The sequence below is a fragment of the Drosophila serrata genome, unplaced genomic scaffold, assembly GCF_035046125.1.
Source record: "Drosophila serrata isolate PLE 108 unplaced genomic scaffold, ASM3504612v1 contig_291, whole genome shotgun sequence".
NCBI lineage: Eukaryota > Metazoa > Arthropoda > Insecta > Diptera > Drosophilidae > Drosophila > Drosophila serrata.
In genome coordinates this window covers 161,653-187,867 of record NW_028257189.1, presented here as the reverse complement: position 1 = coordinate 187,867, position 26,215 = coordinate 161,653, and the positions used below count along the sequence as shown (strand labels likewise).

General features: G+C 36.8%; 1 protein-coding gene and 1 pseudogene across 6 annotated transcripts in view; one reads left to right on the top strand and one right to left on the bottom strand.

The window, feature by feature from the left end:
- Positions 1-26,215, bottom strand: part of LOC110184526 (ankyrin repeat and FYVE domain-containing protein 1-like) — a 189,089-nt gene that overhangs the window by 66,099 nt on the left and 96,775 nt on the right. Inside the window, exon 6 of one of the 6 annotated variants that reach the window (XM_086836624.1) lies at positions 15,744-15,937. The exons of the other annotated variants lie outside the window; for them this stretch is intronic. Within the exon in view, the coding sequence (XP_086692750.1) occupies positions 15,922-15,937 (16 nt within the window). The 3' untranslated portion in view covers positions 15,744-15,921. The remainder of the gene's footprint in view (positions 1-15,743; positions 15,938-26,215) is intronic. 6 annotated transcript variants of the gene reach the window in all.
- Positions 11,051-11,421, top strand: LOC147643134 (dynein light chain 1, cytoplasmic pseudogene; annotated as a pseudogene).

Sequence of the window (26,215 nt, the reverse complement as noted above, 5' to 3'; positions counted from 1 at the left end):
CAATATCACCAATTCTCATGTTTAAATTTGCCGAAGTCCCTCCATCTTCAGTTGACCGTCTCCTATACATAGGATATCCATCGTCCCCTGTTACGGTGTTGGCTGTAAATGCCCGAGGATATCCCTTGAAACACTTCCCGTCTACCATGCATGGTGAACATGGGTTGAGGGTACCACATGGGCCATGGATCATGTTCTTGATGACAACTTCATGCAAATCCGTATCAACCTCGGCCCATGGAATCTCAGCGCATATAACATCGTCGATTTCGTCTGGAGTAATTTTATCATGCAGCCAAATCAGTATGTGCGCATCCGGCAATCCTCTCTTCTGCCATTCTACTGAATACATCCAGCACCGCACAGATCCAAAAACTCCATGTTTCACAATAAAATCCATCAGTGACTTGAGCTTTTGTCTGAAAACACGGGCTGTGATGTCATGCCTATCCCTATACGATTGTCCAGGAAATAACAGCTGTACTATCTCGTCCCAAGCTGGATTGCATGTGAAGGTGATAAATAAGTCTGGACGGCCGTAGCAACGAACATATGCCATGGCATCTTGAGCATATTCATGCATTTGGCGTGGACTACCTATGTATGAGGATGGCAAAATCGTGAGCTTTCCAACGTTGGTTGTATTATGGTCATTCATCACAGCATCCCGCAAATGGATATATTCCTCGGACCGAAGTTTCGTCTGATTCAATCGAAGGAGCCTGACAGTATATGCAGACCTGATGCATCCGGCCAATAACGACATTGCGTCTCTCTCTGTGGAGGCCCGTTCTTCGTCACTCATATTCGTAATCTTACGTCTTTTTGCTTCTGTATTACGCTTACGACGACCCAAACTCTACTTCTTGGGTGGCAGGACTTCGTTTCTTACTGAACCTGAACAAAAAAATAAAATTTTTATCTCCAATTCCCTATTTCAATATGTTTTGAATGTTTGACAGGAAATGCTTTGGCTGCCTGTAGAGGGCGGTAGATGTAAGGTAGTTTTTTGGTTTTTTTTTTAACACCTTGGATTACGTTATCTTAATTTTAGTAAGGATTCCTATTTTTTTTTTTAAATGAAATATAGCCTATAACACTCAGGAATGATGTAGCTTTCCAACAGTGAAAGAATTTTTCAAATCTGCCAAGTACTTTCGGAGCCTATTCAATACATACAAACAAACTTACATTACCTCTTTATATAATAGTATAGATATATATAAAATTATATATATACATATAGCTGTCATTTTGTGTTATATTTTATGAAAATCAGACTACTATGTATATCATATAGCTGCCATAGGAACGATCAGGAAATTATACAATTAAAAATTATAACTTTTTCAGTTTTCCACAGATTTTCATCAAATTTGAGATATTGCCTTTTTATATTTTATTATTTTACAATTTCAGTTTTAATTTTATGGAAATCGAATGACTATACCATATAGATCACGTACAAACGATCGTTAAATATAGAGGAGAATGCAAAACTGTGAATGTAAAACTGTAAATATAAATAGTATAGGTTAATAAAATGAAGGCAGGTATTGCTTTATTGCTTTTTAATATATATAATTTATATTTTATTAATTCATAGTGATCACAGTTCTATCTGCAAGGGGATTTAAACTTCGGAGTGCCGAAGTTAGCTTCCTTTTGTGAATTTAATCTCATATTACGGGCGTAGACATTACGGCATTCAATTCAAACCAGCCAGGAGTGTGCAACTTAGTGAAGGAGTCACCTCCCACCCAATAAGGTATACATATTCTTGAAAGGCAAGTCGATCTAGCCATGTCGGACCTGGGCAAGTCTTGAAACAGCCTCCCCTCAAGTCAGGTGTGTAAAGCGACCCGTGCCAGGTAACCCTGGGTCGAAAGTGACCTTGCCGCAGTTTCAACTAGCTTCCTTTCCTGTTACTTTTAGTTTTTCTCCCCATAAACTACTTAATATCACTGTTTTCCATATAATTACACGGCTTTTTCTATAACTCCACTGTTTAATTGGCTTACATATAACTCCACTATTTATCATATGCATTTACTGATTATGTTTGCCAGATAAAATGTACTACTTACTTCTTTCGAAAGGTAGAACGCAAATAAAAAACACCAACCCCTCTCATTCTATTGAGAAAGGTATAGTGCAAGAGAAAAACTGCATATATATAATAACTGTATATATTTTAAAACTTTAATTCTTCCAGTTTATAACATATTTTTATATTATTTAAGATATAGGAATTTTGTATGTCAATTTTAATTTTATGTATATCGGAAAACGGATCATATATAAAATATATTAATTTAATTTATTATTAACTTTTATTTTATACCGTGGTTTCTGTTGGATATATTGTTCTTCATTCTTGTAAACTGATGTTAAATATAATATCTTTAAAACAAACAAAAAACAATTATAAACTTATTTATTTTAGCAAAAAACTCCATTGCTAACGTTTTACAATGCTATAAGTGCTCAGTATCTATAGAAAAATATGTTGTGGATAATAAAACTATTACGACGCCACTATGCTCAAATTTGAAGAATCTACTAATTTTATAATTGCAGTAGAATAAATACATATGTACATATGCAACATATTTAACTCAACGATTTGAAATTATGGAAGACGTACACGACGAAAATCGTAACAGACCCAGCGTTTTTTTTAATTTGTCGTCATTGTTTTACAGGGTTTGTATACTTTATAAATTATATTGATGTTTTTTCCAAAATTAATTTTTAAAAATATTGTTTGTCTTTTGTATGTGCACATGGATGCATAATTACACTGACTCAAAAAGTCTTGTTGTTGCTATAATTTTTTTTTGTAAGCCAGGTTATACCAGTTATTTAGTAGTAAATTAGCTTTTTATACCCTTGCAGGGTATTATAATTTCAGTCAGAAGTTAGCAACGCACTGAAGGAGGCATCTCCGACCATATAAAGTATATATATTCTTGATTAGGATCAACAGCCGAGTCGATCTAGCCATGTCCGTCTGTCCGTCAGTCTGTCCAAAGGGTGTATAGTCTTTGGTCTGTCTGTCCGTTTCTTCGCAAACTAGTCCCTCAGTTTTGAAGCTATCAGAATGAAACTTTCTATATACTCTCAATCGTAGAAACTTTAAATATAATGTATATATATAGGTGAATTAAATGAAAACAGGCATTATCATTGTTTAATATAAATATATATAATTGGATTGTATTGATTCCTAGTGATCGAAATTCTATCTGTAAGGGTAAAAAAACTTCATCGTGATGAAGTTAACTTTCATTCATGTTTTTATTTTTATTTATGTTGCATGGACAAAGATATAAACTGCAGTGACTATTAATACAAAATATATATTTATAAACAAGTTTAAACAATTAGTGAAAATTAGGTTCGTTTTGGGCGTGATGTAAGAAGTCTGATTTGAATCAGTATAATTTGAGTGAGTTGTTTAAAAAAACTTTTGAGAACTGGACCCTGCAACGAGTCAAATATAAAATATTATAACACTGCGCGTTCAGCATGGTAAAGTTTGACCGAGCAGATAAATAAGAGAAAAGAGCAGGTTGAGAACTGGTGAGTTTAAATTTATCATACAGTCTAGGTTTTTTATTTTTAAGCTCAATTCTTTAGTAAATTATGGAGGCTTATTCGAGATTGGCGGAAAGTATAACAGAACACATTTGGTAAAAATGAGTTTATGGCATTATAAAATACAACATCGGCAACTGCCACGTCAGTGGCATTGTAAAGATCGGACCAATTGGATTCATATTTAAAATTACTATTGAATTACATTGGTGGACGATGTGATTAAAAACATCGGACTGCGTTACCGCTGCGAGATCTGATCGAGCGACGACATCGTGAAGCTATGCATTGCCTGCCTCCGACCTAGAACGCAAGTTCAGACATCGCAACATGGCTCTTTGAACTTGTTGGATTACGCCGAGAAGTATCGGTTGAATCTCAAGAATCTGCTACACTACTGAAACCGGGGAAGGATAAAAATCCCCAATGGGAGAGACCCCCTCATATAGACACATTTGTCTGTTAGACATGGTCGGGATTGTTTTACAGATGGTGTTTACGTCGAGGCAGCTATAAAGCGTGCAGGCGGACACTTACCAAATCAGTTTGAGGAAGAGGACGATCCTGAACGTCATTGAAAAAGTCACGTTTGGCCGTCGCTGACACTAGGTGGATAAGCGAGTAGTCTGATGGGAAGGAAGGGTAAGAGGATTTTTATCCTGGTCTGTCGGAGTCCCTGCTCTGGATAACAGTGTGTTCCCACAACATTTCAACAAAACCATCGTCGGCTTTGGCTATGACGTAGCGCTGGTATTGGTAGCAAAGGAGCTGGCCGCTGCAAGCAACACGATTTAACATGTCGAATCCTGGCCTCACACAAACCGAATAAGTTCAGGTTTTAAGTAGAAAACGCGCCGAAACAGTGGAGATCAGGGTATGCGGACCTCTCACATCGTAATACGCAATCACGTACCTGGGAGTAATTATGGACACACGCCTTCTCTATAAAGAGCACTAGGAAAACATACACCAAAAGGGAAGATAAACCGTGAAATCGCTCTCCAGAGTCCTGCAAAACACCAGATGTCGTAAACAACAAAAAGAGAAAACTGCTCACGAGCGTCATCTTGTCCGAACTCCTCTAGGCAGCTCCAAAAAGGGCGTGGAAGGCGTATAAAGTTAAGAGTTACATGCGCGGAGTAGAAGTTACCAAACCTGGGCCATGGGTAATGTGCGGATCGTATCAGACCGTGCGGCTCTAGTCATTGTGGGGCAGGGTCCGATAGGCAAGCTAGCGCAATTAGGGAAATGAGAGCCTTTTTTGCGATATCATTGATATCATTTGATATCACCGACATTTCAAGTCGCTTTCAAACGTTTTTATTCGCAATATGTATCCATATCAGATTTATATTGGTATAGTGGCAGAACATTCCATTGAGGTCAACGAGACAGTAAAGCAATTTAGTTTTGATGTACAAAATTATAAAATGCCCAAAATTAATTGAAACAATCAACTGTCCGTTTGTGATGCTAAAGCCGTCTGGTAATACGATTTCACACACAGAAATTTTCGATAAAGATAAATCTGCGCTGGCCTACCTTCCGTGATCAAAATTACGTCTATCATTTCATATCGAAGGTCGTGTTTTCGTTTTGATCTCCAAATTTTTGTTTTTATTTGCCTTTTACACCACCAGGATTTCTTCTATATTATTAGGCTTATTCTATTAATTACCAGTTTTACTCTCCTTCATACTTTTTTTTATTTTCCATATCTGATACAATTTTCAGCAAAAAGCAAAAAGTGAAACCGAATCAAGCGTGGGGATAATGGCAACAGCTCCGTCAGTAAATTCCGTTGTGTCCGCTGCGTTATTAAAATCTTTGCCACCGCTACATACCATAGAAATAATGACCCTGTGTCCAATAACGTCAGGACTGTTGATAACAATACGTTACGTAAGATCCTAACAGCAGTTCCACAATGGAAAATAATATTTGTTTCGAGGCTTCTCCCTGACCTCGCATCGGATGATGTTCTAGCCTACATACAAGTACTACTCGGGTCTTCGAGTTGAAAATGTTAAGGCGGAAAAATTAATATTTTCTTCATTTAAGGTAAGTGTCTCCATCAAACTATTGGACACTATTTGCTCGTGTGACTTCTGGCCCAAGCTCGTTGTAGTTAAGGAGTACAAGGTTAGTGAAATTACCAACCACCGTAGTACCGTGAGTCCCAAACAAACTAATCGTTCCTTCCAGCTTTTCTATAATAATAATAGGGGTTTACGCAGAAAGCACTTTAAGCTGTATCTGATACCTTCTCTTTTGCATCCCCGGTAATTGTGTTTACTGAAACGTGGTTGAAGCCGGTGGACCTCTGCTCCAAAATTCTTCTGGGTAAGTGCATAAGATTAGACCGGCATTTCCAGCGAATAGGTGGAGTTTTATTTGCCGTTGACTGTTGCCTGATCTCGGAACTGGTGGGGTCTGAAGATTTCACGAATTAAAATTTAAAATTTTCAGGTAGTTGTATCTATATTTCTTGTTCTTACATTCCTCCATCAGCTAAAGAGACAACTTGTTGGAAATACCTTTCGGCAACTCGGGCCGTTTCCAACATGCTTTCACATAGGAACCAATTAGTGACTAGGGAAGTTCAAGATACCTGAAGTTCATTGGTCTTCTGATTGTGTGTTAAATGTCCTCAGACTTCGGCACAGCATGACCTCATAGATGGCTTGCTTAATTTATCCTTGTCTCAAGTTGACCATGTGCATAATTATTTAAACCGCTTATTTGATCTGTGTTTCATCTCCGATACCGTAGGCGGTTAGGCCTTGTTAAAATTCCTCCATTGACGCAACCTGAAGATCCTTACTATCCAACATTCGAAGTAACTGTCTTAAAAAAAGGGATCCGACTACACCAACGCGGGACATATATGTGTGCGGAAGGCAATCCATCCTCTAAACCGTCGTGGGAGGTATCTGCTCCTGTCGAGCAAAGGGATGCCCCGAACCTAAAAGAAGCTCTAGATGTGTGTCCAAACGATGGACCGCGTCCCCTCACAATAGCTGAGTACAGGGCACGGCAGGAAAAAAAGAAGCCAGCAACGAAAAACAAGAAGCGAACAAAGGATCAAGCTCCTCCAACATAGGAGACTCATTAAGGAATACTTCAGGATAGCGACAGCAACTGAAGAGAAGGAGTCACACCAAAAGAACCTGGACGCCATCGAGGGACAACTTTGCAAACCAGCAAAGTAACGCAACAAGGGCTGCATTTATGCCAATGCCTAAGTTGCCTCTAATTTTAAATATCCTCTAACTTAAAGGACTCCTCTAAGCCGATGCGCGAAAGCGCTGCTTGAAAAATACTAACTACTGTTAAACTTAATACTAAAACCATATAACTGATATCGATTTATATAGGGCAAGCTATTGTAAATCAGTTATTTGTTAGTTAACAAAATTTTTTTTCCATTTTTCTTCATTTACATGAGCCAATATAAATGGCAAATAAATACTGAATTCAAATGTAATCCATATATCGGAAATATAAAAAATATGGAACAAAAAAACACCCAAAATGGGTTTTGTAGATACCAAAGTTGTCGATTCAACGGCAAACATTGTTAATAAAATAGAATTAGAAAGAGTTGATACGGACTTGATAATAAGATTGTTGTCGATAATCGTAATTATCGTTGGCAAATGCATTTATAAAAATATATAAATTGCACAATAAATGTCTTAAAAAGAGATATCAAAGTCATGGCAATGACTTAGACAAATTAAATTAAAAATCAGAAAGGAAGCTAACTTAGGCACGCCGAAGTTTATATACCCTTGCAGATATGACTAGGAATCCACACAATATAAATTATATATATTTGTGTTAAAAAACAATGAAGTAATACTTGGTTTAATTTCATTCGCCTATACATATTATATTGACAGTTTTACATTCACAGATTTGCATTGGTTGGAGGTGCCTCCTTCACTGCGTTGCAAACTTTTGACAGAAATTATAATACCCTGCAAAGGTATAAAAAAATCAGAATAGTAAAAATGTGGAAATTTGTATTCTGAATTGTTGTTTTATTGTTATTATTTTTATTTTTATTGTTATTGTTTGCCAATAACACGATTGTCGTAATAATTATTATTGTTAATAACAATAAAAACAAAAATTATAATTATAAAACAATTCAGAATAAAAATTTTCACATTTTTACTATTCTGTTTACTTTTTTTTTATGTGATAATTTTAATATATAATTCATATTCCATTAAATAATGGATTGGAATGAGTTATACAAGGAGTTAAATAACTTAAAAAGTGAGTTTGAAAATTTTCAATATATAAATAATATTCCATTAAATAATGGATTGGACTGAGGTATACAAGGAGTTAAATAACTTAAAAAGTGAGTTTGAAAAATCTTATAGCAAGAAATAGGCCAGTACAGCAAATCACTTTAGCCAAACATACTGAAATATTAGTAGACCGCTTGAACACAGCGCGTACACTAATATATGACCAGAGAGACCGGTTAGACAAAGCCAATTGGTCTCAAGTATCTAAGTTATTGATCAAATTGCGATCGAACTTAATAGCAATAAAACAAAGCAACAATTTACTTTTTCTTTACCACCCATATTAAACACTCCATTGACCGTAGAACCCAGAGAGGAAACAGAATCATTGACACTAACCAACAGAGACTGACGACTCTGCTTCTACAGGTCCAGAAATAGAGGAAAAAGACAATAGTAACCTTCCAATCCCCGCCGTCGATGTTCAATCTGAATTATCAGATCAGGACTTAACTGACTCAGATTCAAACGATAGCGTTATAGAAGATAAACCGACCCCGATGACCGATGAAACCATTGCCCAGAGGGAATATATAAAAGATATTTCGAATGCCATCTCGGAATTTAACGGACAAAAGATAAACCTTCAAGAATTTGTAATAGCTTTGAAGTTGGTGGACTTAACCAAAGGCACGTTCGAAGATTTGGCTCTTGAAGTCTGTTCGGATTAGACCGCTCGCGCCTAATTATGCGCGCATAGGGTATCGCTTCACCTGCTGCGCTCTTAGCTCTTCTCTTCGTTATCTATTGTTCTCAAAGCAAAGCTACATTGTAAGCGAATATATAACCCAAGCGTTGGGTCGGCAGTTGCAGCTCCGACCAGAGAACAATAAGAAATAAAATACGGCATTAAAACTAACCTATCGTGCGTTAATTATTAAATGCTAAAGGGTAGCAAATTCGTTGTCTTCCCCATTTTGGTGACCTCGACGTGATTCTTTGGCTCGGAGTCTGCAACCCGGTGTTCGCTTTTTAATATTGTTTAAACAAATCGCTTTGATTCGCTTGTAGTATGCACATATATTGAATACCCACTGTACCAAGAGTACTTATCGGGTACACGCTGTAACACTTTGTTGCAGTGTTTACATAACTCATGAACCTCAAGTGGACGAAATATGAACTGCCCACTTATACATTGGCCCGCACACAAATAGTGCAAGTGTCAGCATAAATGCAACACGAGCGGACCACATGTATGTATGTGCATATATCTCCGCGCTCAGCTTTAAGCGAGCATAGCTATGTGTTTATGTATTTAAGAATATATAATCGTCTCTCTGACGCCGCCTGCGAGCAGCGCAGCTACGAGACTTAGCCTTACTTAGACTTAAGAAATATTGTACAAGAACAGAGACATTTTGATTGTTGGAGCGGCACCTCAGCTGCTCCTAATTAATAAAAACCAACTTTAAATAAAACCTCTGGAGTATTCTATTTTGATGTGGAGATTATTTTATATCTTGGCAACTATATCTTAACATGGCGACCGTGACAGTCGAAATCATTTTAGATTGCAAGACTAAGTGAAAATATTTCTAAAAAATGAAAAAAATATACCACCACCATACATGGACCAAGGATATCAATGATAACAAATCATCGAAGAAAAGCTAAACGACTGGATCCGAAGATTGCAGACACAGGATCGGGAACACTACCGCGTCTGTGACTAAAATATTATCATATAATCTGGCGATGATCCTATAACATTTATTGGAGAAACGACTGTTCACTGCGTCCTAGCAGACACCCATCGAGAAGAAATAAAAAAAAAAAAGGAAATATGAGAGAGTGGAGTGTAATGGGCTGGAGTTAAAAAAAACTCGAAATGAGAGTCTGAGTGAGTAGAGTGAAAGTAATGGGTAATCGCGGAGGAGTTGCGAAGAAAATATAAAAAAGAATAGCACACCTAAAGTGGCTACTCTATGCGAATAATCCACCTCCAGCGTGGACTACGTCCCAAAAACTTCAGAAAGAATTGGATTTTCTGAATGAACAAATAGTGAGCAACAAGAATAAACACCCAAAAAATTACTGCCACTCACTCAAGAAAAATTAATGAAAAAATAATAGAAAAACCTACAACACCCAAGCCATTACCAAAACTCGAAAAGACATGCCCGAAGGATTGCCCTGGACCACTGTACAGCCCCCACTGTAACTACACCTGTGCGAGGACCGGCACCGGTAACGCCTGAGCCCAAAAGGCCACGGACAGCAGCAGCAGCAATTAAAGTGCGGGAAAACCCCACCTCCTGCGCCACCGAGGGAACGTCAGCGAAACCAAACCGGCGACAACCAGCTGACGTAGAGGGAAGAAACGTAACCGAGCTGAAAATTTTATTTTTACCAATGCACTGCGTTGCATAATTTTTTTGATTGCACTGCGATGCATATTTTTTTTATATAAAATAATTTCTAAAATTGAGCGGAACCTTTTCTGCCCAATTAGAAGTATGGCCCGTATAGCTGTACAAATAATAGGTAGGAAAAAATGTTAGAGAGAAACTAAGATTCTTTTTTTTTTAATTTCCTTTTAATGAGAAGTAATAGAATAAGTAAAACAGATCAAATAAATGATTCTGACTATTACTTCTCAGAAAAAATATATAAAATTACAAAATATGACCCAAATGAGAATAAAAGAGAAATTGGAAAAATACCAATAGATACAACATTCGAAATGGGTCTTGTGGATTTAAAAACTGTGGATTCCACTGCAAATGTAATTAATAAGGTGGAGACACAAAATATTGATTCACAGTTAACAAACATTTTATTGTCAATTATTGTTTTTATTCTGTGCGCAGTTATTTTGTATAAAGCTTATATGTTCCACAATAGGTGCATATCAAAAAGAGCCATAAATAAAAGCCAGGCTAATGACCTGGACAAGATATAATAAGCGCTGACAATATTTGAAATAAAATGTTTTTGAATTAATATCCAAACATAAAAAAAAAAAAATATATAAAATAAAAACAAACAAAAAACAAAAAATATGTATGACTATGTAAAATATATTAAGAACTAAAAATAAAAAAAAAAATATAAGAAATACATTACTTGAAATAAAATAATAATGATTTAAAATAATAAATAATTACAAAAAAATTAGCACAATGTCTAGTAATAAAGCTGACATTAGGAGTACCGACATAAGTGAGGAGATGCAGAAAATTGCCATTGATGGCGCAAGACAGGCTCTTAACGAGAATAGCATCGAATATAAGATTGCCGAACACATTAAAAATCAGTTCGATATAAAATTTAAACCTAAATGGCATTGCATTGTCGGCAGTGAATTCGGATCTTATGTATCTCATGAACCGAACCATTTTATCTATTTCTATTTGAACAAGCTAGCCATTCTATTGTTTAAGAGAGTTTAGAAATAGAAAATCAGTTATGATTCGAGCTTCGTTCCCAAAATAATTCCATTAAATAATGGAATGGGACGAATTATATAAGGATTTAAATAATATAAAAATTGATTTTGACAAATCCTATAAGTCATTATCAAGAACTCGGCAAGCACAGCAAAATACTGTGAACAAACATGCTAAAATATTAGTAGACCGCTTTAACACTGCGCGTTTACTAATACATGACCAGAGAGACCGGCTAGACAAAGCCCATTGGTCTCGAGTATCAAAGTTCTTGAACAGATTGCGAGAGAACTTAATATTCGTTAAACAAAGATATAACTTGGCCATTTCAGTGCCAACTATACTAAACACCCCTTTGACAATAGAGACAGGTAAAGAGTCAGAATTATCAGATCCACCTGCACTTGAACAGGCTGAGATAGATGATGAGGAAATAGAGGAAAAAGATATCAATAACCTCACAATTCCTGCAGTCCTAATTCAATCTGAATTGTCAGTTCAGGACTTAACAGACTCTGATACATACGACAGCATTGTAGAGCTAAAACCTACCACAATGGCTGACGAAACCATTGCCCAAAGGGCATATATTAAGGTGATATCGAATGCCATCCCAGAATTCAATGGGCAAAGGATTCATCTTCAGAGATTTGTAACAGCTTTGAAGTTGGTTAACCTTACGAAAGGCACTTTCGAAAATTTAGCTGTAGAAGTGATTAAATCCAAAATTGTAGGATCAACGCTATACAGAGTACAGAATGAGACAACAATAGATGCAATAATAAAGAAACTGCAAGACACTATAGTCGGTGAAACATCCGACGTTGTGAAAGCAAAAATGTCAAAAACAGTCCAGAAAGGCAAAACAGCCGAAAAATTTACAACAGAAATAGACAACCTACGAAAGCTCCTCGAAGCTTCATATATTGACGAATGCCTTTCGGCCGAACACGCTGACAAATTCAGCACGAAGGAAGCCATCACCACAATGGTTAAAAATTGTGAGCATGGCAGACTCAAAACAATATTAGAAGCAGGAAATTTCACAAACATGAATGAGGCCGTCACTAAGTACATACAATGTAGTACTGAAATGACAGGTAATGCCAATTCAATATTGTACGCCCACCGAGGAAACAACTATCGCGGCAACAATTACAGATACAATTATCGCGGTAGGGGTAATAGCCGAGGTAACTACCGAAACAATGGCTATAACCAAAATAACGGTTACAACCGGAATTATAATAATCAAAACAATAATTCTTATAGAGGAAATAACCGCGGTGGAAATAACCGTGGCGGAAACAACCGCGGGGCAAGCAATAATCAGAATAATGTCCGAGTAACCCAAGGTAACTCGGGAAACCAGCAGAACCCTTCAGCTATTTAGAGCCCAAAAATGGCTCAGTAAAAACCATCAACCTTAATCTCAGCATCTTTGTAAAAATTAACAATGAAAGAACAGGTAAACCTTATACACTGTTGCTTGACACTGGTGCAGATATATCTATATTAAAAGAAAATGTAGATATATTTGAAAATGTAAATGATAAAATTCATACCCAAATATCGGGAATTGGTGAAGGCACAATCTCTTCAAAAGGTTTAGCCTGTATAGAACTAACTACAGGTAAATATATAATTCCGCACGACTTCTATTTAGTCGAGCAAAATTTCCCAATACCTAGTGATGGCATACTAGGAATAGATTTCATAAAACAATATAATTGCCAATTAGATTTCACACAGAGTGGCGACTCACTAATTCTTCGCCCAAACAACTTATTATCCCATTAAATTACAAATACTTCATACTTGTGAAAATAATGCCACAGTACTCCCAGCTCGTTCCGAAGTTGTCCGTGAAATACAAATTCCCTCAATAAAAAATCAAATACTGATATTAAATCAAGAAATTGATGAAGGAATTTATATCGCAAATACGATATCCAATCACAAAAATACTTATGTCCGTATTATAAATACAACAAATTCCAATAAGATTGTAAATTTAAATAAAATTAAATATGAAACTCTAAATAATTATGATATCATAACAGAAACTAACGAAGGAACAGATGACTTCGTTATGAAAAAGCTTATTAAAAACTTTCCGCCCTTGTTCAAAAATGAATTAAAAGAGTTATGCACCAGATATACAGACATATTCGGACTGGAAACCGAATCGATAACAACAAATAATTTTTACAAGCAAAAGCTTAGAGTGAAGGATGATGAGCCTGTATACATTAAGAACTATAGAAGCCCTCACAGCCAAGTACAAGAAATTCAATCCCAAGTGCAAAAATTGATAGATGACAAAATAGTCGAACCATCAACTTCAGCTTATAATAGCCCCCTTTTATTAGTTCCGAAGAAGTCCCTCCCGGACTCTGACAAGAAAAAATGGCGATTAGTAATCGACTATCGTCAAATTAATAAAAAGCTATTGTCCGATAAATTCCCATTACCTAGAATTGATGATATTCTAGATCAACTAGGTAGAGCAAAATATTTTTCATGCCTAGACTTAATGTCTGGCTTTCACCAAATTGAACTTGAAAAAAGTTCCAGGAATATAACGTCATTTTCAACGAGCAATGGCTCGTATCGCTTTACGCGATTACCATTTGGCTTGAAAATAGCCCCAAATTCATTTCAGAGAATGATGACTATCGCTTTCTCTGGATTAGAGCCTTCGCAAGCATTTCTTTATATGGATGACTTAATAGTCATAGGATGTTCCGAAAAACATATGCTCAAGAACTTAACTGATGTCTTTGAGAAATGTAGGCAACATAACCTAAAGTTACATCCTGAAAAATGTTCATTTTTCATGCATGAAGTCACATTTTTGGGACATAAATGCACAGATAAAGGAATCTTGCCAGACGATAAAAAATACGACGTTATAAAGAACTACCCAGTCCCACATGATGCGGACAGCGCTAGACGATTCGTTGCTTTTTGCAATTACTATAGGCGCTTTATAAAAAATTTTGCCGACTATTCTCGTCACATAACCAGGTTATGTAAAAAAGATGTAAAATTCGAATGGACATCTGAATGCCAGAATGCCTTCGATCATCTTAAAACGGCACTTATAAATCCAACACTGTTACAATATCCAGATTTTTCTAAAGAATTCTGCATAATAACCGATGCAAGTAAGCAAGCGTGTGGAGCGGTTTTAACTCAAAACCATAATGATATCCAACTTCCAATTGCATATGCATCACGATCCTTTACTAAAGGAGAAAGTAACAAAAGTACTACTGAGCAAGAATTAGCTGCTATTCATTGGGCTATAACACATTTTCGACCATATATTTACGGTAACCATTAAAACAGACCATAGACCACTAACATATTTGTTCTCAATGGTAAATCCTAGCTCTAAATTAACACGTATGAGGCTTGAATTAGAGGAATTCGATTTTACGGTAGAATACCTGAAGGGTAAAGATAACTACGTAGCTGATGCATTATCAAGAATAACCATCAAGGAGTTACAAAACATTACTGGAAATAAAAAAAAAGTCACTACAAGAAATCAAAGTAGACAGAAATCCTGCGCAGGAGACAAAGAAACAGAATTGCCTAGGCAATCTGAAGAAAAAGCTTCAAAGCCCAACGTATATGAAGTCATTAATAATGATGAAGTACGTAAAGTAGTGACCTTGCATGTAAATAATAAAATGTGTTTATTCAAACACGGAAAGAAAATTACAGCAAGTTATGATGTTAGCGATTTGTATACTAATGGAACCTTTGACTTAGGTCAATTCTTCCAAAGGCTTGAAAAGCAGGCCGGTATTAAAAAAATCAGCCAACTCAAAGTGGCACCGTGGGAAAATATCTTTGAACTAGTTTCAATTGATAATTTTAAAATAATGGGCAATAAAATATTGAAATTATTAAGAGTAGCGCTACTCAACCCAAAATAATAAAGAAAAAGAAGCAATACTGTCTACATTACATGATGATCCGATACAAGGAGGTCACACAGGCATTACAAAAACCTTGGCCAAGGTCCAGAGACACTATTACTGGAAAAATATGTCTAAAGACATAAAAGAGTACATAAGAAAATGTCCGAAATGCCAAAAGTCTAAAACGACTAAACATACAAAGACCCCATTAACTATAACCGAAACTCCACAACGAGCTTTCGACAGGGTAATTGTGGATACAATTGGTCCACTACCAAAATCAAATAATGGAAACGAATACGCAGTAACACTCATCTGCGATTTAACTAAATATTTAGTAGCTATACCCATACCAAACAAAAGTGCAAATACAGTAGCAAAAGCTATATTTGAAGATTTTATTCTAAAGTACGGTCCAATGAAGACGTTCATTACGGACATGGGAACGGAATATAAAAATTCAATTATTGAAGATCTATGTAAATACTTACATATTAAAAACATAACTTCAACTGCACACCATCACCAGACAGTAGGAACCGTGGAGCGAAGCCACAGAACACTTAATGAGTTCATTCGTTCATACATCTCAGTCGACAAAACAGATTGGGATGTATGGCTACAATACTTCGTTTATTGTTTTAATACGACCCCATCTATGGCACATGATTATTGTCCATATGAGCTAGTTTTTGGAAAAACATCAAATTTACCAAAACATTTTAATAGTATAGATAACATAAAACCCCTTTATAATATAGAAGACTATGCTAAGGAATCAAAATTTAGATTAGAACAGGCATATAAGAGAGCTAGAATAATGCTAGATGTTAATAAACAAAAACAAAAAGATAGATACGATAAAAATAGCTTAGACTTTTAATTAAAAATAGGTGATCAGGTTTTATTAAAAAATGAAACTGGCCATAAGCTGGACTTTAAATATACAGGTCCTTATAAGGTAGAACAAATAGGAGATAGAGACAACATAACTATAACAAACATTAAAAATAAAAAACAAGTAGTACACAAGGATAGATTAAAACCTTTTATTTCATAATTAATTTAGTTCTTTCTATATTTCACGTATGGCCATACATGAATAAATACGATAAATAACAATTAATTCTACAATTATAAGTACCATACATGAATAAATACGATAAATAACAATTAATTCTACAATTATAAGTACCATACATGAATAAATAAAATAAATAACAATTAATTCTACAATTATAAGTAACATATGTACATAGCATAAATAGAATACCATAAATACCATATATAGCATAAATAATACAAATACTATACATAACATAAGAACACAAAAAAAAAAAAAAAAAAAAAATCAATATAATATAAAATAACTTCATTATATTACGTTATTTTTCAAAAGGAGGGAGATGTAGTATGCACATATGTATATTGAATACCCACTGTACCAAGAGTACTTATCGGGTACACGCTGTAACACTTTGTTGCAGTGTTTACATAACTCATGAACCTCAAGTGGACGAAATATGAACTGCCCACTTATACATTGGCCCGCACACAAATAGTGCAAGTGTCAGCATAAATGCAACACGAGCGGACCACATGTATGTATGTGCATATATCTCCGCGCTCAGCTTTAAGCGAGCATAGCTATGTGTTTATGTATTTAAGAATATATAATCGTCTCTCTGACGCCGCCTGCGAGCAGCGCAGCTACGAGACTTAGCCTTACTTAGACTTAAGAAATATTGTAAAAGAACAGAGACATTTTGATTGTTGGAGCGGCACCTCAGCTGCTCCTAATTAATAAAAACCAACTTTAAATAAAACCTCTGGAGTATTCTATTTTGATGTGGAGATTATTTTATATCTTGGCAACTATATCTTAACACGCTGTCGTTTACTGGCATTCGGTCATAAGCACACAAGCAAACACAAACACAAGCACATACATACCTACATACAGAACTACCTGAGTCCACATAGCCGATCGATGATTTTCGTTTAAATTATAAACAGAAGTGGCTCGCGTTTAATCATCGTAAATATCGCCTATTGCATATATACGCACATATGAGTATATAGCATAGACGCGCGTTTGCCAATTATCCGCTGTTGCGAGGCAGACAATTTACAACAGCAACATTGTCGAGGCTCCGATGCATCTCGGTGACGCTGATTAACCTCTAAATTTGCGCGGTGAAAACTAAATGGGTTCATACCTACTGAGGCGGTCGGACATTGTCCTTTTATTACTTCTTGTCGCGTGAGAAAATAAAATGTCTAAAATGGAAAACTCAGTTCGGCCTCTAAATGAACCCCCAAGTGACGTCCCTTTTGCGGCAATTGAACTCGATGAATTATTACATAAACGCAGAGTCGGTAGATCAGGTTGAGGAAGCTGATTTACTGGCGCGAATGGAGATGTGAAGGCGAAAATAAATCGAGGTTTAGCGGCTCATCGCAAGTCGCAATTGCCGGTTGCAACCGCTGGGAATTCAACATCCATCGACATTATTAATCATCTTTCTTTCCGATCTAGGAAGCCTCGTTTCCATGGATCCTATTCTGATTGATCGGATTTTATTGCGACGTTCACCACGGTCATCGGAAATGATGAGGAGCTAAGCGCTATTAACAAATGTAAATAATTAAGGTCAAGCTTAGGCGGCGTGGCTCTAGAGTCCATACGTTCGCTTGAGCCCTCGAATGCAAATTATAAAAAAGCTTTGGATTAACTCCCCAAATCTATTATAAAGTTCTACATTTTCAGGCACACGTACAGGCAATATTTGGGTTAAAAGGTGTCGAGAAGGGATTGGCCAAGGGTCTTCGGGAGTTAAGCGATTGCATGAATTCGCATCTGCGAGCAATCCGTACCCTGGCCACTGCGCAAAAAGCCTTGGATGGATAATTCACATCGTCACACGAAAGCTGGATCAAAGGTCGCGCAAAAAATGGGAAGAGGATTTGTCCATCAACGATCTATCTACATGGGATTCTATGGAGTCGTTCTTGGAGTGGAGGTGTAGGATGATGGAAAATTTGGATCAAGCCTTGGAAACGCAAACACCAGGCCAGCAGGTGGGAAAAAACCTGCATAAATATAGCTCAAACTCATTCATTGCTTCAGCTATTAACTCAAATCTTTCGCTATGTAAGTTTTGTGATGCGATGGATCATTATTTGGCAAAATGCTCTCGATTTTAAATTTGAGTCCGAGTCTTCGATTTAGAGAAGCAAAAAAGTTGCACCTGTGCCTCAACTGTTTGCGCAAGGGGCATAGTTTGCAGCAATGCAACTCAACGCACTGCAGATATTGTCACATGAAGCACCACTCATTGTTGCATATCAATCAAGACCCATCTGTACCATCCACCTCAGTCTCATCAGTATCATCCGATCCACTTCTAAACTCTCAACCATCAACATCATCTTCATCAGCATTATTATCACGTTCACATTCATCATCCCAACCTGATCAGCATTCAACAAACCCTCCACCAAAACCCACAAATTTCTGCCCGTTGATTACGTGTTGCTTCCAACCGCTATTACATGTGTGAGAAATAACGCTGGAGAATTTATGCCTTGCCGAGCAATCTTAGACTCGGCGTCCCACTTAAACTTCATAACTTCTCGCTAATTAAATTTGAATCATTGTTTCTGGAATTGGTGAATTCTGATAACGCAGTCGACATTCTAGTTCAATCCCGGGATACTAGCTATCGTGCCTCATTCTCCGCGGTTGTGACTAAATAGTATCACTGATTATTAGCCCCATTTCAATATAAATGCAACATCTTGGTAAATTCCGCTCGCTGATCCTTATTTCAACCGATCAGAACGAATAGATCTTTTAATTGGTGCTGGTCTCTTTCTCGAAATAATTTCTACGGGACAAATTCATTTGGATAGCGCGTTGCCAACACTTCAGAACACCAAACTTGGTTGGATCGTGTCTGGAGGGATGACGAGTGTTTCAACTCCTAATTCAGAGAAATTCTTTGGCAGGTGAATAAAATACTGTTGCGAGGGCACTTTCCAATCCGCAAATGGTGTTCGAATGATGCAGAAGGCCTCGAAGGGGAGTCTGACTGCGACAGGGATCAGTTAATAAAATTCCACGATGCATCGGACATCGCCAAGTCCTTAAGATTGGCCTGGGATCCGGCGTCTGATCAGCTCCTATTTAATTTCTCTCAAATACTGACAACTCATCGACCCACCAAAAGAATTGCATTGTCATGGGGGGAGTTGACTTCTCAGTTGGTAGACATCCAGAACATAAAGTTTATATATTTATACCAAACCAAGAAATCCAAAACGGAGTATTCATTGGAAACTCCATTGCAGATTATGTACAAAATATAATATACTAGCGGCCCGTCCCGGCTTCGCACGGGCATTAAACATTACATTTAGATTTGTCAATTTTAACACATTCATAATAATAATAATAATATGACACATATTCATCCTTTATTTTTTTGTTTTTTTTTTTCAATTATTAAGGTCATAACCCTAAAAGAAAATACATTTATTTTGTTAGAGCTTCTCTGTAATCAATATTTGATGTTGTTTTATTTTGTGGCAGCAAAATAAATTGATTTTCAGGGGCTCCTACTCGCGATAGACCAACATACTGTTGACCATGAGTAAAACATTTCTTTCGCAGATCGATCCCTACTAATTCGAAGGTTTGGCCTTGGGACTTGTTAATTGTTAATGCGAAAGATGTTTTTACCGGAAATTGAAGCCGTTTAAATGGGATTGACAGATGAGTTGGGATCATCGGTATCCTCGGTATATGAGCTAGTTGACCACTTGCTGGGCCAGTGATAGTACTTGTTGTTGCTACTATTAAATTGTCCTTTAACTCCTTAATAAGCAGCCTTGTCCCATTACACATGCTCGGAGGGTTTAAATTTCTTAAAAGCATGATTAGGATTCCGATTTTTAACGTCAATTCATGGGGTGGCAGTCCAGAAGGGTTCAACGAATTTAAAAATTCCTGTGGATAATGGACTGCATCTTCAATATTCGTTACAGTGTCGATCGATTTGTATGTTTTTGTTTGGCCGGGGACTTTTTGAACAATCAGATTATTTATTTCATTGACAGTATCATTCTTAGGTGATACTATAGCCCGAGAACACAGCCAATGGAAGTCTCTTTCGTGCAAATTCTCGATATCAGGGTATACAGAATCTATTAAATTTTCCAAATTATGGAGTATTTGGCCTGGAGACTCATCCAGAAGAATGTCACAATGACCGCTTAAATTTGGAGTTGGAAAAATTCCTTCCCCAAGTTTTAGCAGTCGCTGTGGGAAATCGCTATCAGTGATTCCATGAAGATGAGCTCTCATATTTGTCCTTAATTTTAATGTTTTAATCGTAGTACATATGGGAGACGATTTCAAGCATGCCTTGATGATATCTGCTCGCGTGCCTCTGTTAATAACGGAGAGAATCTGTCGAAAATCTCCAGCAAATACAAAAGTAATCCCGCCTATGACTGAAGAGGAGTTCCTTAGATCCTGTAAGGTTCTGTTCACGGCCTCTATATGTGCTCTATGGCTCACCGTGCATTCGTCCCACATAATCAATGAGGCGTCTTGTAGTAATTTACCAATAGGTCCATTTTTGCGGATGGAACATGAAGATTGTTGTTCAAGATTGACGGATAGTGGAAGTTTAAAAGTAGAATGAGCAGTTTTGCCATCCTTCAAGAGAGTTGCAGCATTCATCACAGCATCCCGCAAATGGATATATTCCTCGGACCGAAGTTTCGTCTGATTCAATCGAAGAGGCCTGACAGTATATGCAGACCTGATGCATCCGGCCAATAACGACATTCGATTCGAGCTGTAATCAATAGTTGGATTATATCTGAATGCAAGACGATTGTATTGCAGGTTTTGATCTTCTGCAAGCTGTAAACGCGCTTCAGCTACCCTTGCCCTGTCGCGTTCATTATTTTGAGAGTGAATCAAATCGATTGCTGCAGAACGCGACTGCCTAACTCTCAATCGTTTTCTCTCAAGCCTATCTGCCTGTCTTTCTGCTGATTCTTCGTTGTGCATCTGCATTGCTCTCAGCCGCTCAGTCTCTCGGATGGAGGCCCGTTCTTCGTCAGTCATATTCGTAATCATATTCGTAAGCTTCTGTATTGCGAGTACGACGACCCAAACTCGACTTCTTGGGTGGCATGACTTCGTTTCTTACTGAACCTGAACAAAAAAAAAAAATTTTTATCTCCAATTCATTATTTCAATATGTTTTGAATGTTTGACAGGAAATGCTTTGATTCAGCTGGCTGCCTGTAGAGGGCGGTAGATGTAAGGTAGTTTTTTGATATTTTTTTAACACCTTGGATTACGTTATCGTAATTTTAGTAAGGATGCCTATTTTTTTTTTTAAATGAAATATAGCCTATGTCACTCAGGAATGATGTACCTTTCCAACAGTGAAAGAATTTTTCAAATCTGCCAAGTACTTTCGGAGCCTATTCAATTGATACAAACAAACAATAAATCAAACCTTTCCTCTTTATATATATGTATAGATGTATAGATAATATAGCAAACTCTGATCAGGCCATCGCAGATCTTTTTGCAGAGTTTTTCAAAACAACATATCCTCTCTCACCCACTTCAAATCAGATATATTCCTTCGTTATTCCCAGTAAATGACTGTAGGAGTTTGAGAAAAACATGTAGAGTTTGAGAAGAACATTAACTGTTTAGGTTTTTATTTTCCGATTACAATTACCCTCCGACTATTTCCTCGTTCTATTTCTAATCTGCATGGTCAGCGACACAAGATTGCTTGGCAAATAGCCAGGCAACAATTTTAATTTTCCGCCTTAAAGAGCTTCCGGAGCATGGTTCAAGGGTGTTTAATAACCCTAGAACATTGACAAATCTCCACGGAAGATTAGGATTCAATCTTCGAAGAAAGATATGACACATAAAAAGCATAACAAAAAGACGATTCGCCTCAATGATTTTAGAGCACAAGATTCAAAAGAAACACAAGAGTGCAATGTCAAAAAGGGTTAATTCTTTTGAGAAACAAGTCAAACCAAGTCAGTCTTTGGAGCGGAGGTCATAGAAGCGCCCCCTATGAGCTCTTGTCCAAAGACCCTCATTCAGTACGTTTTCTCAAGATGTCCCAAGCAGATCGAGCATCGTATATAATGCAGAATCGATAATGCCTTAACTGCTTCGCGAGAAAAGATAATCTTCGGGAAAACACAAGTAGGCACAACTAATTTACGTGCAGGGGGCACCACAAACTGATAATCTTTCAAATTCTTGTGTTGTACCGCAGGCTCACAATCTAGAACAGGTTATCCCGTTCACTTCAACTTATCTCCAATAGGAGATACACTGATATACACAGGCTCCGAAGGCACCATTATTTCAGAGATGCTTGCCAATAGAATCAAACTTCAATTTGAAGCCGTATGAAAAAGAGTCACGGGGCTGAACCAAGCCAATTCTGGAGTTTCACCTTCTGATGGAAGGTCGACACGACCGTTTTAGTGTTGGCCAATTTGGCCAGAAATCTGCCGAAGAGAAAAATCGATAGCAGCATTCTAGAAGGATTACCAAGTATTCCATTGGCGGATTCTTTATTTTTCTATCCTTCCCAGACAGACTTTTTAAAAGAAGGAAGGAAGTAAGGTTATATCTTCCCGTCAAGTTAAAAGCCGAACTTATGGGCTTGATAGTTAGGGCACGAGACCACTTTCGGTTAGATTTTTACCGGCCTAATTTCTAATGCCACTAGTATGGTATTCCCAGATTGACTTTTTTAATGATGCGGATATTCTTTTCGTCTGTCATCCTGTCAAGTTAAAAGTCGAACTTATGGGCTTGATAGTTAGGGCACGAGACCATTTCCGGTTGGATTTTAACCGGACCATTTCTAGTTATAGTTGATAGATAGATAGGTATAGTCGATAGTTAGGGTGCGGGACCATTTCCGGTTGGATTTTAACCGGCCCAATTTCTACTGCCACAAGTATTTTATCAACTTTTACCACATGGGTAACCATCGAATCCGAACCTATCATGAAAACGCTGCTCACGAAGTTTTGCGAGGTGGAGGATCTTCCATGTAGAATGGTTCCAACTTTCGAATTGTTCGAACGACTTCCAATATGTATTGGCAGATTCTATTAAACGCGCACACGCACCATATCAGAGAATCCGCTTTCGAAAATATCAAGGGGATAGCAAAGATTAAAGTTTCAAACAGTCACCTTTGAAGTTAAGTCTGGTAATTTCTGTGCCTTAAGAGCATTGCAGCGGCTGACCAAATGAGCAATATTCACGTCAGTCGCATATAATTTTAGATTAGATGTAAGTCAAAGATGTGTTAGCAGAAGCTCATAGTAAGGCTAAAGATATTTTAGCCATTCAGGAGCTGCGAACGACTTTGCCCTCAACAGGATTTCCTTTCCGCAAGTAAAACGAGCTATCCTTATGCAAGAACTCGCCAAATTCAGCAACTCTAGCTTAATTTTCTTGACAAAGAGGAAGTTTTTTGTCACATCTTAGCTTGCGATAAATGAAAATTTCAGACGAAATCAAAGTCGGTCCGGTAAGACTGTATCTCTGCTGCGTGTGTGCTGTGTGCCCTCCTTCTTTCAGAATTGTGAATGCTCCCACAGTGGTTCATTTGCAAGTCTTATCCTACTGGCTTGAGCACTAAGGAACTAACGCAGACCAGACATGTCCAGAGTCTATGAGTTCAGTTTCCACAACTGTAAGCAACCTATCCACTAATCCTTTTTTATTTGATTTCCCGATCTCACGATTACTCACACCGATTCACAAATATAAACTTGTAAAATAAAGCATTGGGAAATTTCATTTAACTTGTGATCATCAGCACCACATCCAAACTTCTAAGTATATAATTTTGACTAACAATTACAAAAAGTAACCAATATTTTGGAAATTTCTGATAGGTAAAACACTTCTTGAATATAAACAGTTGATTTTATATATTATCGCGACTTCACATGCCGTAGAGATGCAATTAAAAGCTCAGATAATGAAGCTAACATTTTGCCTAAGACTGGATGACAACTAAGCCTCCTTCCAGTATATATACTTATTTCAGAATTCCCAAACTTATTCCGAAGTTCCTCAATTGGTAAAGACTAATATTTAATTATATCCTTACCATGCTCCACAATTGTGAGGACTTTTATGTGCCTATTTTTAATCCAAAAAAGAAGCTGTAATGGGAGCATATTTTATAAATTTCAAAAAAATAATTTTCATTAGATTTTGTTTACATACTGTACTTATTGTTTTTTTATACCCTTGCAGTGAAGAAATCATATTCAGACACAATTAAGAAAAGTAAAAAAAACCTTAGTTGGTTTCTCAATTTTTTTTATCTACACAAAGATGTAGCCTCCTTTATATTTTTTTAACATAATTATACAAATATATTTTATATATATTATATAATATAATATTTTGAACCGATTTTATGCGTTTAATCTAGACCTCATACTGAGGGCTGCAAACGCAAGATCTATATTCAAAGATAGGACGAACTTATAAAGTTTATAAATATTTTTTTAATGTAGTGGGCATTGAATTTCTTAGACCAATGTTTAATAAATCCAATAAGCCCACGACATATGATTGATAAAGAAAAGTTAAGGGTCCAATCGGACACCCAAATCATAAACTAAATTAATTATTTCCAAAGAGCACTAGTTCTGCGTGTTACAAGTTACAAGCTTGGGAATATCATTAGCTTGCATTTAGAGCCGTTTAAGTTTAATAAGTTAATGCGGCACCGTTTGTAAATTATTAGGATATCTTTGTAAATCCGACTGGCAGCACTCTGGCGTAAGTCAAGGCTTTGGGCAGGTCAAATGGGTCTCAAATGGCTACCTTGCGGGACGCCAGAAGTTAACCTGAGAACATTACATAAGTTATTCTTAAAGAGGACCTTTTGCGTCGTGACATCCCGATAACTTAAGATCCAACTAAGAAAATCAACTGGGAATCCCATTAAATCGAGTTTCCTAACAAGAAGGGAATATTTAACAGAGTAAAATGCTTTACTGAAATCAGTATATACTGATTAAATCTGTCTAAAAGTTATTATGGAAGCCCTTAATAATATAGGAAAAGAGCTCCAAAAGGTTAGTTGTTGTCGATCTTCGCTTAATAAATCCATGTTGACACAGTTTAGGGATAGCCGACAACTTAGATATTCCTCTACAATTGCTGGCATCCAATTTGCTACCTTTTTTGTGGAGAGGAATAATAAACGATTCCTTCCAAATAATGGAAAAGTGGAAGGTTTCTAAGGATAAGGTGAACAATATCAGAAGGGGATAGCACAGGTCGTCGGCACAATACCTGAGCACACAGGCAGGAATTCCGTCGGGACCTGGCGAATAAAATGGCTTAACACAATGAAGATCCAAAGGAAGAGATCTTTTTTTTAGGCTAGGACAGAAAATTAAGTTCGATTTGGGTAAGTCGTAGGAATAAGTCTGATGTAAAGTGAAAGAGTTTGAACTAGTTGTTTGAAAAAAAAAATCGAAAATAGATCGACTATTGCCTGGTTCTTATTTTCGGTACTATTTTCAAATGAAAACGGGGAAGGATTTGTTTTAGGCTTACGTTTAGTGTTAACAAAATTATAAAACTGTTTTGGGTCCTCAGAGAACTGGACGAGTCAAATAGTTTTTATAACACTGAGGGCAGATTGAGAACAGGTGTATTTAAATTTAGCATACAGCCTAGATTTTTTTATTTTTAAGGCGGCACAACTCTTTAAATTTTTTAATTTTTATCCTAATTTTTTCGGCTCTTGTTTTGCCTTGGATAAAAGCGATAACATCATCCGATGTTTGAGCAGGAGAGAGCGGCAAAACAAACATATTTCTCGTGGAACAGCTATAAGGGTTTTTAACA